The following is a 17,372-nucleotide window of genomic DNA, read 5'->3' as shown; positions in this document are numbered from 1 at the left end:
TCCCTTCCTCAGTTTACCCTTCTGCTTAATAATAGTAAGAGCAATAGCCACATACCATAGCCGAGAGAAACAGATGTCCGGCACACATCTAAGTACAGACAGCTCATGGCTTCCTTAAACATGTGTGCTCACGTTTTGGTTCTTGCTAAAACCAAAGAGCCCCCAGATCCTTTAAAATGTATTTTTTTTTTATGATTCAGATGTCTAGACATGAACATTTAGCAACACATAACCAAAGAGGGGATGAGATTTAGCTTGCAATCATATCTCATAACAATCTGTAAACTTCCTGTTGTTTCTGCTGGTGGTGGAGATGTGTGGAATGTGGGTATGCATACGTGCACATAGTTTAAGAATATATTAAATCTGTATATAAAATCATTTCATATACAGAACTGTCCTGGAATTGTGAGTGTCCAAGTTTGTTATTCTGAGCCATTTGATTAAATTTAACCACAGGAAACTCTTCCAAGTCTTAATGAAGCAGCAATTACATCTAAAAAGGGAGCCAAGCCAAAACCATCCTTTTCCAATATCTCTCTTTCAAACATCAGACTGCAGTATAAGCTCCATGGCTTTCATTTCACGTCAGCCCCAGCTCTCTGGGCTGTTGGAAGCGTGTTAAACACAAGACAGGGAGTGGTCCAGACATGGGTCTGTGGTGAGAAAGGATGCTACTGGACACACATACACACACACACACACACACACACACACACACACACACACACACACACACACATCAATACATACATGCCAACACATAAAGAAAGCTGCAAGAATTTCTTTTTTAAAAAAAGAAAAGAAAAGAAAGAAAATTTGAATTAGGAATTACACCACTATACCTGGAGTGCGTGATGATGTGTTAACATTTTTATTTTGGTTCGAGTTAAAGAGAATGTGAAACAGACTTTTAGAGAGAGTTTAAAAAATCACTGTTTTCTCTTTTGCCCCCCCAAACAAACCTACACTTGGTTTTACTTTCTTGGGAGGTTCACATTATTCAATCACTAATTCATCACTAAGACAAAGAAGCCATTTGGATGATTAAAGAAGCAAGAGTGCTGGCAAACAATCTGGACCCAGGGTGCCGTGTGACAGTCCTCCCAGGCTTTCAGCTTCACATTTCTGCCATGACAGGGCATTTCAGCATAGTAATATAACAGCCTGGGACGTCAGAGGCAGAGGAATAATGTCAAAAGCAATTCTTCACATTTGGATCCCCCACACCATGTGCAAATAGTGAAGTTAAACAGGAAAATGCAATTTGCTCCTTCCAAAGTATACATTTTTATCTCTTATGAGGAGATGAAGCCACATCCGTTTCTAACGCCTCAAGGTAAAGAGGGTGGCATGTATCATAAGTGCAGAGGATGTCTGAAGGATTTAGAAGCAATCTTTTCATAATATATCTTTGGGTGAGGAAGTGGAGTTATGAGTTACTCAAAATTCATAAAGATTATTAGGTTTCCATCCTCACAGAAGATGTGGCACCGATGCATCTCTGCAGTGCACTGTCAGTGCTCCAGCCCCCAACTACTGAGAGCCTGTTTTTGGTTCAAGACATCCATTCGTTACGTGGCATTAGTGCTCCGCAGAATAAAATAAAGTTTCCATTGCCTTCAAAACCAAACAACAACAACAACAACAACAACAACAACAACAACACAGAAACAAATTGCTTTCACCGGAGCCAGCCTGCAGCCTCTGGATACACTGAATTCCTGGTCCTCTCTCTGTCAGCATTCCTTCACAGAAGTGATTGTAACAGGTAAGTAAGCCTCTATTTCAGCAACTTGCCTGGTGATTATCAACTTGTGTGTTTGTGCCTGCTGGGCTATTTGAATGATTACCCTAGCCCCCAAAGCCCTCAGCAAGGACTCTTTCTGGACCCAAGGCAGTGACCCCTCACGGTGAAGGAGCCTCTGGAAAACCAGTCAGCTCTACTGCTTGATGAATTTCCACCTAACAGCTCATCTAAACGCAGCCTATGGGCTTCACGGTTTCCCTTCTTCCTCTTCACTTCAGTCTATGGGAAGTTATGAAACATATTTTTCTAGTCCTCCCAGGAGCAAGGCCAGGCTCACAATTTGACCTCTGAAACACAGCGGTCGCGCAAAGCCAGGCAGCCTGATAGAGCTGAGCCCTCCTGCTCTCTGCCTGGCCTATACAAACCATAACACGGAGCGTGGAACAATGTGACTTGTGGGGAATGACAAGTGATGGATCAGAAAGGGGAAAATAATGGGATTTAATCACGTCAAAGAATCACAGGCAACACTCGCTTGTAGCCGGTGGTCCAGCGCAGGTGAGTGCGGGGTCTGAGAAAACTAGCCACCCACTACCAGCAGTCTTTTAATCAGATTTGGTGCACAGGATGCTGGGGACGCTCAGAGATTCTGTTTCCTATCAAATCTGTGTCTCCTCCATGTGATTTTAAGCAAGCACATGAAGACATCTATCTATGAATTACAGAGATATTTTCAATGTGTAAGAAGCCATCCGGGGGACAATTCAGGCTCATATAGAAGACTGTCACAGTCTAATTAAGGACACTGTACTCAAAGAGGAAGGCTGACCCTGCAGTCTTATTTACACACTTTGCAGCCAGAGGGCTATGAAGGGAAGCCCCAATGGGGCATTTCTATCTGAAACCCAAGGGTACCCACACTAAGGGAACCAACGCAAATGCGTTCCTCACTAGGTGACAGAGGAGGGGACACAAGCACTTCAATTATCTTGGCTTGGAACACACACGCCAGGCCTCTTACATTTGACATCATGAGGCACAGCAACCTCCCATCGATTGAGCCTTCCTATTTCTCATACTTTTCTATGCATTCATTAAGGAGAAGGCCAATCGGAAGCAAAAAAAAAAAAAAAAAAAAAAAAAAAAAAAAAAAACCAACAACAACAATGAGCTCTTTGGACAGAAGGTAGCGATTCAAAATCTGCAAAACTTCAGCTTTCAAAAATAGCCCGAGTGACCTCTTGCAGTACGCTGGCCACTCCGCAGCAAGCGGGAGGCAACCCCTGTGATGAGCAGATTCTGGCAAAGTTCTCTCTTCACAGATGATGCACAGCTTAAGCTATAATGAGTTTTTGGGTTACAAATGCTGAACACATTAATATTCCTTGATGATAATTATCACAGTATAAGCACCTTTCCCAATGTGAGTAGCATAAAGCAACTGAAGCAGCATTTTTACTACATTTGAAACAAGCTGGAAAATGGGATTTTCTACTCTTGTAACCTGAGGTCAACATACGTCAAGCATTGCATATTAAACACACCTATATTTGAAGCTCATCTTGCGATCTTTCTCTTCTGCTTTGTGTATACATGAAACCATCTCCTTTATCCATTCTTTCTCATGAAACTCTTCATTTGAGCATCTGTGTGATACAGATAACTGCAAAACATGTATTTCCCTCCATCTTCAGGATCCGCATGTTTCTGCCTATTGAGATCAGGCCACAGTGTTACAGGTGTGTGTGTGTGTGTGTGTGTGTGTGTGTGTGTGTGTGTCTACACAGTCTGAATGAATTCTGTGGCCACTGACTACCTATAAAACGGGAGAAATTAGAGTTGGAAAAATAGGCTCCCCACTACTTATCAAATGGTGCCAACCCCAGCCTTCATCTTTACACCCTCGAAGCTGGCGATATGACGGAGCTGAAGGGGACTACACGAGTTGTAAACCCACTACCAGGCCGGCAATGACCTCAGCATAACACTGATGATAGCATTTTCACAGAAGCCTCTTACAGACTAATGTGCATTCCAGATTAAAAGAGCAAATTATTATTTGGATAATATCACCTGAGGATGATCTAAAGCACGCTGAATTTGTGTACAACAATAACTCAAATATCAGTATTTGCCATAGCACACCCCAAACAGACAGTAGCAGGGCTCAGGAGCCTCTCTACAGTGCGATTGGCTGATCCAGACTGAACAGATTACTAATCGATTTTTCTCTTACTTTTCCTGCTTTTGTTCCCCTTATTAAGTGAAAAAAAAAGAGAAGGTATTCACTGTAAGGCTCAGCTGGTGCTTGCAAGGCTTAAAAGAGTCACAAGTAAGCTGTCTTCCTTTCATCATGCCACGGGGCCACGTTTTTCCTCTTTGTTGATCTCCACAGCACTTGAGATTTAACCACGACAAAACCAAAAGTTAGTTTCAACTCTTAAGCGGAGGCCCTGTGAGTGGATCAGGTTTTGTGGGTGCAGATCTGTTGGACTCGCTGGTACCACGACAGCCAGCCTACACTTCATTTAGAAAATACGCCACGCTACAACTGCTTCCGGTCCTTGCGTGTCATTTTTCCTTATGTGCTGCAAAGATGTCTTAAAATCCCATTCGAATAGATGCTAGGGTTATGAGAGAACCTGCACTAAATATTAAACAGCGCTGTCGGCTTATTAAATACTATAATGTGGGAGCTGCAAAGCATGATATACAGAGCCACTGCCTCCCAACTTAACAGTGCTGGTTCTTGTTCTGAACACTCTGCAAGCCCGTTCATCAGGAGAACTGACGCATTTTAAAAAGTCCTCATGTACTGGCAGATAAATGTACCTAGAGAACATTTCTTAGTGTAGAAATGACTGAAAACCTATTTGGTTTTACTGTGAAAATTGTGTTGTATTGTGGCTAGGGGGAAAAAACCCTCACAAGGTGTTTAAAGAGCCTTTTAGAAATAATATGTAAGGGTTAAAGGTTTGAAATATAAGAAAGTGGAATGTAGCTTTAATTCAGCAAAATATAAACACACACAAATAAAATAAAATAAAACAAAATAAAATAAAATAAAATAAAAATAAAAAACCCAAAACAGCAGATTATCAGGTCCATCAGATCTGGACTTAATACCCCAAATCCAAGTCATATAATGAGATTGCCCATCTAGAGTGTTGGTTTGACTGTGTCATTTTTAACTAAAACATTTAATCATAAACTCACAAATACAAAATACATCACACAATGAAATTAACCAGACACAGTGTCTATATATCTCAGTGTTGACTGTGACATTGTTGGAGGGCGACTTCTTTTACAGCTATTGTCAAAGACTTTTCTCAGCACATTAGGATTATTTTTTTCGCAAACCTTTTAAAATATTTCTAGCTAAAATTATACCTTGAAAAGTTAACATTTACTCTTTGACAGTGGCAAGAAAGTAGGGGTTTTCTCCCCCCCAAAAGATAGCTCTCATCTTAGAAATATATACTACAGTGTAATTTACAGACGACTCCCCCTGTGCCGGTGACCTGCAGTGTGAGCCTCCACTGAGGAGACGCTGCGACGAGGAGAGTGACCTGTTCTTCTAGTCCTCAGTGGAGACACTTGCTTTTGCAAATGTCTTGTGGTGACTTACTAAATTCAAGCCATTTCAATTAGTATTACTGCACATTAAAAATTAATTGCATTACTGAGTGGATTAAGGTTTACATTTCAACCCTACAGTATGTGCCTAGAAATGACAGCTAAAAATCAATGCTCTTTGGTCCACAATCGGAAGTGTGTATGGTCAGAGAGCGTGAGACTGGCGTCATGGCCAGGCAGTTAAAAGATGTGGCGGTTCAGTTGAAGGTGGGTCAGTTCTCAGTCTGGATTTCAACTCCAATGCTGCACAGCCTTGGAGGAAGAAAAACAACTACACTAAGAGTTGGGCGAAACCTGGTCACAGATACCACGTTTATGACACCAAAGACATTAACAGCCACCAAAGCTTCCTACACAACTGTCCAGAGGCTAGAACCTTCACCATGCTCTTCAGCGAGCATGTAAGATCTAGTTTGTAGAGCACACAGGTGGGGCCAGAAAATAAGGGAAAACCATCTACAGGAAGTACAACAGAACAGAAGTGAGCCAGATATGGGTGCTGTGCACAGCACACCTGGGGCAGGAATGTTTGAGGAACAGGCGAAGGCCCTGAGGTCTTGTCAAGAGAAAGCACTGAGCAATACTGACACAGAAAGAAAATAACGCAAAAGAAAGACAGGAGAAAGACGACACAGAAGAGAGACAGAGAAGCTCAGGCAGTTGCATGTGCAGCCAGAGGCTGGCGTGCTGGTCACTTTCTTGAAAGGAGCACTGTAAAAATACTGATCATAAAATACTGGACTTGGACCACTTATGCAATCTAGATGCCTTCTGTAGATTATTAAAGGTTTCTTTTGGTGGGGAGGGACACATCAGGATGGTCACTGCCATCCGTTCAGGATAGATTAATGGCATCTGCATGCAATGTGGAAAAAGGAATGTATGCCCTCATCCTCCTCACCACCTCATTCTTTTTTTATTAAATTAATTTATTTAGATTACATCTCAATTGTTATCCCCTCCTTTGTAGCCTCTCGTTCCTCCCTCCCTCCTTCTTTCACCCTATTCCCCTCCCCTAGGTCTGTGAATGACAGGCAAGGACCTCCTCCCCCACCATATGGTCACAGCCTATCAAGGTCTCATCCTGGTAGCCTGCTTATCCTTTCTCTGAGTGCTACCAGGTCTCTGCATGCTGTAAGTGAACTCAAGAAAGTCAACTACGAGAAGTAAGGACCCACAGAGCCACCCCGGACTATCCGGGTCTGGAACTGAGTGGTGATTGGTATGCTCCTCAGAAAAGGAAAACGGTGTTTGCCTTGTCCTCCAAGACCTCCCCCCCCCACCAAGGTGCACTGGTGGCCAGCAGCAAGTTGTGCAGCAAGGGGCTCAAGAAGATGGGAGGGACCAATAACAATAAAAAGAATAATCTGGTGCAAATGGACCCAAAGGTGTAGTAGGGGTCCCTGTGTGACAATCACCCTTCACTGCAATTTTCTGATGTGGCTTCATTACCATCCAGCATGCGAAGGGCTCACAGAGCGCCAGTGGAGCCCCAGGGCAGCACGGGTTCACAGGCTACCCCAGCAGCCACTGCTTCTGGGACTGAGTCGGACCACTCAAAAGTGAATGGACCTGGGGAAAAAAGCAAAACAACAAACAAACAAACAAACAAACACAACACCGGAGGTATGGCCAGTGAAGAGCACTGGTGCTGTGTCTTGAAGAAAGAGAATAAAAGATTAGCAGGGGAAATGTGTTTCCGTAGTGAAATATTACAGGGGTAGCCAATTAGGCTGAATTAAACATCCATTGGAGGCAGAATAAGTTGCAGCTTGGTTAAAGGGAGAGGAGAAGGAAACAGACACAGCTTCACCGAGTCCTACTTCATCCTCTGTGAAATGGAGTGAAACAATGGTTTGAGGTGAACAGTCACACAGCAAATTCAAGCTCATATTGTTTAAAAGGGAGGATGATTGATTTTCTAATTCTCGCCTGCTGTAGCTGGAAGTCTGCCTTCTCAGGCAGGGCTCACAGGATGCTGAAGCAACGTGTTAAGCAGGAAGCAAGGCGCTCCTCTCTCTGTCACCAAGGATCATTGAGTATGTCATTGGTTAATTCTTGCTCTATGCTCCTCATTAGCATGACTCTCAAGTTTCTGGTCTCATATCCGAAATATTAAGACATAATAACGACGAAGGTGCAGATAATTGGATATTAACCAGAACATACTTGACTGGGCAGGAGGTAGAACCCTGCTTAAACTAATCCTGAAACATATTAATCACCAATTAATGAAAGGGCTTCAAATTCATTTTCTATTAAAGAACATCTCTGAGTACCTAAGCTTTTTCTAACAAATGAGTTGGAATAACAGGGTAGAAAGAGGAGATACAGCCATCTGATGACACCTAAATTAATGCTTTACAGTCTGTTGTCAGATGGTTGTGAAAACTATAGTTAAGGCCTTGAATGCTCCTTACAAAGTCTGGCGCAACAGAGGGTGACACTTTCCAAAGTCTAGAGGCCTCGGGGTTAAATTCCAAATGTACATCTCTCTTTCAATAGAAGAGCCATAGCTAAACATTTCGTCAGAAGGCTGACATAATATTATTTAAGTCTTCCAGCCCAGATAGGCCTGCAGTCTTCCAGGTGCAGCTCAGATGAGCACTCCAACCACCAAAGCCTTTCATGGGAACTCAGAGAAGAGCACCCAAGATGGGCCCCGTGCATGGTGAACTCGGGGCAGGAATAAGCAAGGGATGTGATAAGGCACTGGGACTCAGACCGGAGGAAACGTGAGCACCACTGATATGTAAATAAAATAACACAGAAGAAAGAGACAGGAGAAAAACAACAAGACAAAGAATAGACAGAGACACAAAGACACGGTTCGGCCCCGGCCACGCGGTCCTGCTTCTGGCTGACCTTGGTGACCTTTATTATCTCCCTGCTAACATTTCTAGGAACAGTCAAGTTGGAGAAATGCCTTTCCATAAGCAGGGAATAAGAACGTGCCTAAGAGAGTGTCCCCACGAAGAGAGTCTAACCTCTGATTCTTACAAGGTAGAGAGCTCTTTAACACCAAGAAAGAGCTTGATACCTATAAGAGAACACAGTGTTGGTGCTACGGCAGAGCCGCTGCCGTGACACTGTTTGCCTGTGCTTCCTGCCTTTGTGGGCTGAATTTGATGGAAATAGTGAGGGAACTTGTTATCACAGAGATTTCCCCCACCCCCACCCCCGCCCCCGCCCAATTCTGCTGTTTGTTGACTTTAATTTTAATAACTCTTAAACAAGCACTCAGGGCAGCTGATCTGAGATAGGCTGGCAAGTAGGCCTTTTTATCAACAATTTTGCCACAGAAATACACAAACAGTCCAATGGCTCTTCATTAGCAAACAAATCAACAAGTGATATTTTAATGCATGACTTTGTTCCATCTCTGTGGGGACCTTAGTTGAGAGAGTGATGTACAGTACAGAGAAAGGAATCATCAGCCACAGTGTCCCTGGGCTCTTTCCATTGAGGACTTCGCAGCCTCTGCTTAAAGAGTGCATTTAATTGACTGATAGACAGTAGCTTCTTTGTTCGCAGAAGACAGCGAAGTAATGGCAGCTTGAAAATCGTAGCATCTACAGGGTCTCCTGAGACTAGTAACAGGGGGATATGTGTCAGGAATAAATAAATAATCTAATTATTAAGCCACTTCCTGTCAAGTTAACTCCAATTTGTTGGCTTTTGAAGGCAACAAAACGAGGCATTTTTCCTCATTATGCTTCCCTTTTTATACCAGTGGTAATCACAGGCGGATTAAAGGGTGCCTGATTGGTTTTTTTGTCAAGGATCTGAGAAGCAGCCAACAGTACAGAAAAACAGAGTTGGGGTTAGAAGAAATTTCATGCTTGTCTCCTTTCCAGCTCCCTAACAGCCCACACGGCTGCCCCATACGGTGCAGCCAGCTGTACAGCAAATGTGTACCCCTCCAACTGAGGCCTACCGGGCCACAGGCGCCATCCTGAGAGCTGTGAGATACCTTGCAATCTTGGCAGGTAGCTACTGCTGTCATAGGCATAATTCTAAAGGTGACCTACGAAACCCCGTCAGCTCTCCAAATGCAACGAGATGAGCAGCTCAAGTTCGCCACCCACTCTCCATGTTGGCTCTCGGCTCCTTTGTTTACTGCAGCTAACGGCCCCGGAACTAAGAAATAGCCCAGAGAAATGGGTGATCAGAGACCGATTCTTTGGCTGGGTTGCGATCAGATCCCATGGAACTAGGCCAGGATCCGTATGCGTGACATGCCTATGCGCATGCTTGTGTGTGGGGGTGGGGGTGGGGCTCAATTGTGTGGGTGTGCGTCCACCCAACTGTGTGGAAGGACCCCCTTTTATTTACTACCAGTGAGTTCCCTGATGCCCTCCCTTTAGAAATGTTCTGCGAACTTCATGTGGCATAGGCTACAGAAGGCAAGGGGTGTATACAGTGCGACACTGCCCAGACTTCAGCAGAAAGCAGCTTGGCAGCCCTTCCGCCCAGAGCTGGACGCTGGGTGGCCCTGTAAAGGGCAAAGGTACAGGAAGCGGAAGTGTGAGTCTGTCTACGGGCTCAGGCAAACCTTCTCTCTTATGGAAAGTTAACATTAGGAATGTCTAGGAGGCTTTCTTCGAGGCAGATAAGCCAGAAACTACTCAAACTTCTAGTACCTTTTACTCTTGTATGCCGCGGCTGCTAAGACACAGAAGCATAAACATTGTGATTTTTTTTTTCATAACTAAACACCAAGAAGGAGCCATAAACCAAGTTTGTCACAGTGAAGCTCTTGAAAAATGAGACTGCAAACAACTCAGGTGAACTCTTGAAGAACCCGCCTTAATCCAAAAGGTACTTTTCTTTTCAACTGTCCTGGCTTTTCGGAAGGCTGACAGTAGACGAGGCCTGGAAAGTTCCCACAGCCCTCTTTGCTCTCGGCAAACAGTGTAGCTATATTGTATTTATGGTAGTGGATGTCCTTTCTGAATACATCTTGAATTTTTGTTAAATTGCGCAGATAATTAAAGCCTCTTCATATTTACAGTCCGCTTCATTGGTATCGTGAATTCTGTTTTCAGTTACTGTGTGCAAATTCCCTCTCTGAACAATTTCAAACTAAGCAATAACACTTCATTTTACATAAGTTTTATCTGATGTCCCCATACAGAGCTGCCAGCTGTACAACAAATGTGTGGTTCTCAAACCGGGGCCGAGCAGGCCGCAGCCTCCATCCTGAGATCTATACGGCACCTTGCTGTCATTGGCAAGCTCTCCCTGCTATCACTGTGGCCGTGGCTCAACACTGCACACAACTTAAAATTATCTGATTATTAGAATTTGTGGCCCACACTCCACTTTATCCTTTATTTAATCTATCCCCAGATCACACATTTGTTTAAATGTTTTGGCTGGCTTACAGATCACGCGGCCATCTGCACAGTAGGTGTGACACCATTTTTTTTTTTTTAGACAAAAGTTAACGTTACAGACAAAGATAAAGTCATCTGAAATGCTTTTGGTGTTTGTTATTCTGCCTGGCTCACTTGGACCAACTCTAAGAAATAAATAGAATTATCTGTGTAAATCGATGAACATCTATGAAAAACAACACCCAGCAGAACGCTGAGCTTGCTCCATTACCTACGTTAATATCATGACAGCTGAGGAGAGATGACCTGGCCCACTTCTCATCTCTCCTGTACAGATGGCTATTAAAGAGAAAGTACCCCTTTTGTGTGGCCCATGCAGAAATCCTTTATGGGCTTTTCAAATAAGCCAGCATTGCCCACACGAGAGTAGCTTTCTCTTACCATTAAACTGCCCAGATTTCATCTTTTTTTAATCCAGCCCTTGATGAAATAAGCTAGTATTTCCTCACATGCAACATCAAATGCTGATTTCCTAATTCCCTGATTTTTTTTAGGTAATCAAATGAAGACTTTTTTCTAAAAATTCAATAGCCTCACTTAGAATGAAGGTAAGTCATGGCTCTAAGGAAGCTCCGTGATTTCGTATTGCTCGACATGGTATAACTGATCTCTCTCATGTACACACATGCGTCTCACATACACTCATACCTACAGACATAATGACAAATTCATTTCTATTCTCTAGCTTTTCAGCTGCCAATGAAAGCATAGAATTTAAAGTAAAGCATAGGTAGCCCTTTGAGTTTTTATGCAGAGATCAAAATATTTGGTTGTTTTCCTCAAAGTCAAGTAAAATCCAAAACCACCCAAGACCTCAATGGATTAGATTTTGTCCTCTGTAAAGCAAGAGCCCTCAACTTGAAATGTTTCAGAAATGGCGCAGAGCCCTGCACCAAATCTTATCGATTAGTCAGCTAGCAGGCCATCTAGTGAAGAGAGGGCCGGGATGCCCTCTGCCACCTTGGGCTGCAGACACATTGCAAGGCATATGAATGCTGCCTGCTATCAGAACATACTAAAATTTCTCTGGATTCTTCAAAACTGATTGATTTATGCAATCTTTTTGCCTTGACATCTGTGATACATGGCACATGTTCCATGCCACATGGGTACATATATTGCTGTATGCACTGTACAAGTGTTGTCTCTCCACAGTCTTAAAATAATTATCCACACGGCATCGAGTATGAGAGACCAGGGTAAAAATGGCCATGGTCTTTGCATTGCTCTTTCCAGGCTAGCTACTGTTTATTACGGCAAATTCCACTTTTGCTTTTATAAGAACTAAGTATATTGTCTTCCCTAAAATAATAGCATCACTCTTGACCTTCAAGGATAAGCTCACTATTATGTCTGGATTTTTCCAATCTTTTTTTTTCTTCATGAATGGGCATTTTTGATTCCTTACATGCAATCACTATAACACAATCTTATAAAAACACAAAATGATAAAATAAACAGAAAAACTTCTGTTTCTAAGTAGATTTTTTGAAGTAATTCATAGGTAAATGATCTGTACCCATTCCCTTCATCCACGAACTTTGAAAGGGACATGGCCACAGAATGGCCTGTCTACCTCTCTCTAAAGCTCACGCCTGCAATGCTCCACTCCAAGGGTAATGGCCCTTCTCCCCTTCGGTCACTTCTTTGTCAAGCTGACTGGCCCCCTTCGTGGTGAGCACACTGCTGGTTGCCTCTCACCAGCCACTCACAATTTGCTCACTGTGTTTCATGAGACAGTCGTCTGTGGCTGCTTGGAACACATTCATCTCTTCGGGGACTTATGTGCTAGCTGCAGTGCCAACCTCCATAGTGAACAGAATTTCTTTCTAACTAAAATAGATAATTAGAGGCTGGTAATTATTGGTCAAGAATTATCAGAGTGAAAAAATTAAACTCCTCATAAACCAGTGTTGGCAATGCCATCTCTTTATATCATCTCATGCCTAGCAGCCCTTTATTCCAAGCACTTACAAATTTACACTACTGCGGCCGAGCCTCGTAATTTTATATGAGGCAATCCCTTCACTGGGTTAAATACATTTAGATTTCCTGGTTCCATCTCTTTGTTGTTAATATGTATCAAATAATAGTAACCAGAAATCTCACAGAGGAAAATAACAATAAATCGTTATTGCTTGATAGAAAGAAAAGGGTAGATATACATTAAAAGTCAGGATGCACAAAGGCTTCCTTTAGAATTCCAAAGTATGGCAAAAAAATGAACAAAAGAAGACAAAAAATTCTCATCTGCACAGACATTAACGTTTTCATAGGAAAGTTGTTAAACATTTTCTAGTTTTCTCCATCCTCCCAGCCTCTCTTTCATTCTTTGAGTACATGTGTGCAAAAGAGAAAAACCCGAGGTAATTAATGGTCTGATAATTTATATACATATGTATATACATATATGCACATAGATACATATATGTGTCAAAATGTGGTAAACAGGAAAGTTTTTTTTCCTTTATAGGCACATTTTTATCAAGTAAATTACTGCACACACATGTGCAAACAACACGTAAGGACACCGACCTCCCTTATGTACGTGGTGGAAACATCAATGAATTCCCTTTATTAAATGTCCCTCATCGGTAACATGAAGCCAGCATATCCAGAAAGAGGAGGCGTGGTGGTTGCTTAAAAGACATATTGCTCCCCAGGAAAATGCAAAGGGCTTGGCTGTAGGGGACTCTCCAGTCACCGCTCTTTGAGGCATTTGCAGACCTTGTCTTCTGTCAGGTGACAGGACCCTTACTCTGGCTAAAATGAAATCTGAAAAAAAAACCAAAACATTGTCCAGCCTCTCAACAGAGCGAGAGGCTTTCAGACAGTTCCTATTCCTTCTTCTCCTACTACATGTCTAATTCAGATTATTTTTTATTAGGTAAAAAAATACACACAGATACACAATCTAAAAACACCTAGCCTCCATGGAGGTATTTTAGCCAAGGAAATAATGCTGCCTGCCTCATTTCAAAGACTAAGTATCACACTGGGGTTTTAAAAGGGGGTGTCTTAGACTCAGCGACTCCCTCCTGTTTCACATTCCCTCGCTAGGTATTAAGAAGGAGAATGGAATTTAACAACTTGGATGGCTGGTCAACAGACAGAACAATTAAGTGAATGCTATTCATTTGTTTAGGGCTCAAGTGCAAGAGAATCGCATATTTTATTATTAAAAAAGTAGCCTGAATATTAAATAATCAGGTCCTCCATGAAAAGGAAAGGGATTTGCATCTCTGATAGAAGGTGAATTGTTAACCGCTCAGATCCCAAGAGGAGGTGAGTGTCCCATGAATCCACTACTACAGGGAGGGGAAACACTTGGGCAAGGACTAACAATGCCAGGAACGTAAGATAAATACAAAGAGAGGGGAATAGAGTAAAATGGGGAAAATGAGGCAGGGAAAGTTGATGGCATGGGCAAAATGACAGTGAAACTGGAAAGCCCAAAAGATCCCTTCACATTCGATGGTCAGTCCAGCCCCTGCACTGTGGCTGACTTAGCACTCATCAGCATGGTGGATAAAATAGAAATCTCAGACTAACTTGACACTGACTGGGTCTGGAGAGGAGCGGGGCTCACTCCATTTTTTTGTAGCTAGAAAATTTGAAGGTCAAGGCTATCAAACCCTGAAACATGAGGTAGAATCTGTGACTGCTACCAGCAAAGAACACTATAGAAACAGAGGTGGGTGAGTATGGACAGGGGCCGCTCGGCAGGGAGCATTCACTGTCCCCCTACCCTTTTCTCTTAAAAGCAATGTAAAGAAAGCAGTTTTGGAAATTCACATGGCCTTTTTTTTTTTTAAGGATTCTGAACAGGAGGCAATTTGCAAGGAACATTCTCTGCACCCTGTCCATGCAGAATTATCTTCTGAGGGCTAAGGAAGGCCTTCTAATGCCATTCTGACATGGAGTGGAATATATTATTTTAATGCCTAAGAAATCACTAATAATCTTCATACTTAGATACAGAAAACAAAGACATAGAAAGATCAATACTTCATCTGTCATACATATGTTCCAGGTTGCAGTTAATCACTAAGGCTTTTTTTTTTAAATTGGGAACAATCATCCAAAAAGTCTTATAATTTGAAAATTTAAAAAACAAAAAACAAAAAAGCTAGGGCTACAGAAAAGCTATTAATCAAATTTCTTCCCAGCGTCCTGAATACTCCTTCTTCAGTTTAGACAAAAACATTGCACGTTGTGCTAAATTCAGTTTTTCTGAGCAGGGGTGACAGTTGGAGTACCGCTAAAATGCGCAGTTTAGAACACCACTCCTTGCTGTCTAATACACATTGCTGTCTAATACGTTGCTGCCTCTCCCGTCCCGGCCCCCCCCCCCCCCCCCGGAAACAAACTCCGTCTAAAATGTCGAATTTGCCTTTCTATCTTACGAAGCTTCTTACTAGCTGAATGTAAGGTCAACTGGACTTTAAAATATTATATCATTCTTATCCGTGTGTTTATAAAACACCATGAAGTAAGTGCAAAAAAAAAAAAACTCTCATGGTATAAAAATACAAATGAGTACCAAAAATAGTACAAAATTATAGCAATTGTCATTTTACTAGTAGCAAAAGATGTGCTTGATAAAGTTTAATTGGCTGGTAAAACTCTTAGCGTTATTACTAAGTGCTTATCAAATTAAAAAACAGGCAGTAACCCCTGAGGAATTAATGGATAATGGGACAACATGAATAAGTGAAAAAACCCTGCCTTTTTAGTTCCAGCCTATCTAATAAGCGCAATACCCTAAAATCACTGGCCTGAAGTAACTTCAGAGATCTTTTCCCTAACTATTTTATAAAGATCTATGGAGAATTTGGTGGGGAATAAAAAATGGTTACTGAATTCTTTACGTGATCTTTATGATCATGATTATTTCTAGGCCGTTGAAACCATACTTATAAAACTATTTTACGGCAATTTAAATTATTTATGTTTCCCCATCACAAAAACTTACCACTTTGGATTTTGATACAAAGATGCTTAAGAAACACACAGCAGTGCCGTTATCATAATAACTTCTGAAATTAAAACCTGTCTAAAACTCTATGGAAAGCTAACATCCAGTTCATTAACCATTCCTGTTAGTTTTCAATAATGCAAAAATGATTAGAAGTTTAATTTGTTAATCACCTGTGCTTTGCCTGGCAGAACGCAGATAATCCTCTGCAGAAGCCTAAACTAGCCCTTGCAGAAAATAAAACATGCAAATGCCTTACCAGGTCTAATAAGAGGAATAAAAAAAAAATCAATCACGCCTAGGCAAGCCATTGATGGCGGGACAATTAATTCATCCTTAACACTGTTTAATTACATAGACACTGATGTACACACGTACAAGGAAAACAGAGCAGTAGTAAGGGGCAGAGTCTCACTCACCGATCATGTGATTTGCCACATGAACCTGGATGTCCCACTCGTTGTAGAAAACCATCTGACACTTGATGCACTGGTAAGTCTTCTTCTGAGAAAACAAGCATGAACAGGGTTACTTAGACACACGTGCCTAAATGCTCCTGACCCAAACCAACCAGAGACAAAAGCCCTGACCACTGAGCATTTGTTCCAACATACTGAGTTTGTCTATGGAGCTAATTAACATTCGGTGGGTGTTTGGGACAGAGTGCCATGAGGGTTTTTTTGTTTGTTTGATTGCTTGGCTTTTGTTTTGTTTTGTTTTTGTTTTTTGAGATGGGGGTTTTTCTGTGTACCCCTCGCTGTCCTGGATGCTCTATAGACCAGGCTGCCTTTGGACTCACAGAGATCCTCCTGCCTCTGCCTCCCGAGGGCTGGGATTAAAGGTGTTTGCCACCGCACCTGGCTGTCATGAGCTTCTTAGTAAGAAGTTTAGAGTTGACAGCCAACACTGCAAGTTGTTCCATTTACAAGAAGCAAAGGCACCACGATATGAAATAATGATAACAAAACAACATAAATGCTCTTAAGCTCAAAAATAAACCCTAATATTAAAAATACTCATAACACATGGCTTAGTTTCAAAAACCAATGTGTGGGAGAATCAGACACAGTTTAGTTCTGACTAAAATCATGGTAATTTTGCTCCCAGAAATGTGGAGGTAAAATGCCTGATAAGTTAAGGCTCACAGCATTTTACATGATGGGGCTAGAGTTAAGAGCACCCAGCAGTTAAGAGCACCTGCCGCTCTTTCAGTAGACCCAGATTCATTCCCATCACCCCCATGGATGCTCAGGAATGTCTGTAACTCTAGCTCAGGGAGATTGGCCACCTTCTCGCCTCCACAGAACCTGGCACCAACATGGTGCACAGACATATATGCGGGCAAAATACATGCACATACAAAAATAATAATTCTTTTTAAAGGTATTTTTTATTCAAGGTCTGCAATAGTGGCAATGCTTTTGAGGTTCTAACTTGTCCCATTTAAATACGTACTTTCTCTTCTTAGGAGACTGTACCAGAACAAACACCACAGCACAGTGGGGTCTGTGGAGCGTTTAGGGCAAGAACAAGCTAAGCCTCAGATGGGCCTGATGCCACCACGGCACAGAAATGGGGAGAGAAATAAAGTCTCTTCAATCTCCAA

At 42.1% G+C, this 17,372-nt stretch overlaps 1 protein-coding gene across 3 annotated transcripts in view; it reads right to left on the bottom strand.

Moving 5' to 3' along the window:
- The window catches only part of ZNF521 (zinc finger protein 521), a 289,791-nt gene that overhangs the window by 112,504 nt on the left and 159,915 nt on the right, over positions 1 to 17,372 (bottom strand). For 2 of the 3 annotated variants that reach the window (XM_084779755.1, XM_084779753.1), the window contains one exon: positions 16,186 to 16,270. In XM_084779755.1, coding sequence (XP_084635881.1) covers positions 16,186 to 16,270 — 85 coding nt within the window. The remainder of the gene's footprint in view (positions 1 to 16,185; positions 16,271 to 17,372) is intronic. The other variant, XM_084779754.1, reaches the window with a different exon arrangement.

The sequence above is a fragment of the Acomys minous genome (genome assembly GCF_964271855.1).
Source record: "Acomys minous genome assembly, chromosome: 4".
Taxonomy (NCBI): Eukaryota; Metazoa; Chordata; class Mammalia; order Rodentia; family Muridae; genus Acomys; species Acomys minous.
This window is presented reverse-complemented; position numbering and strand designations above follow the sequence as displayed.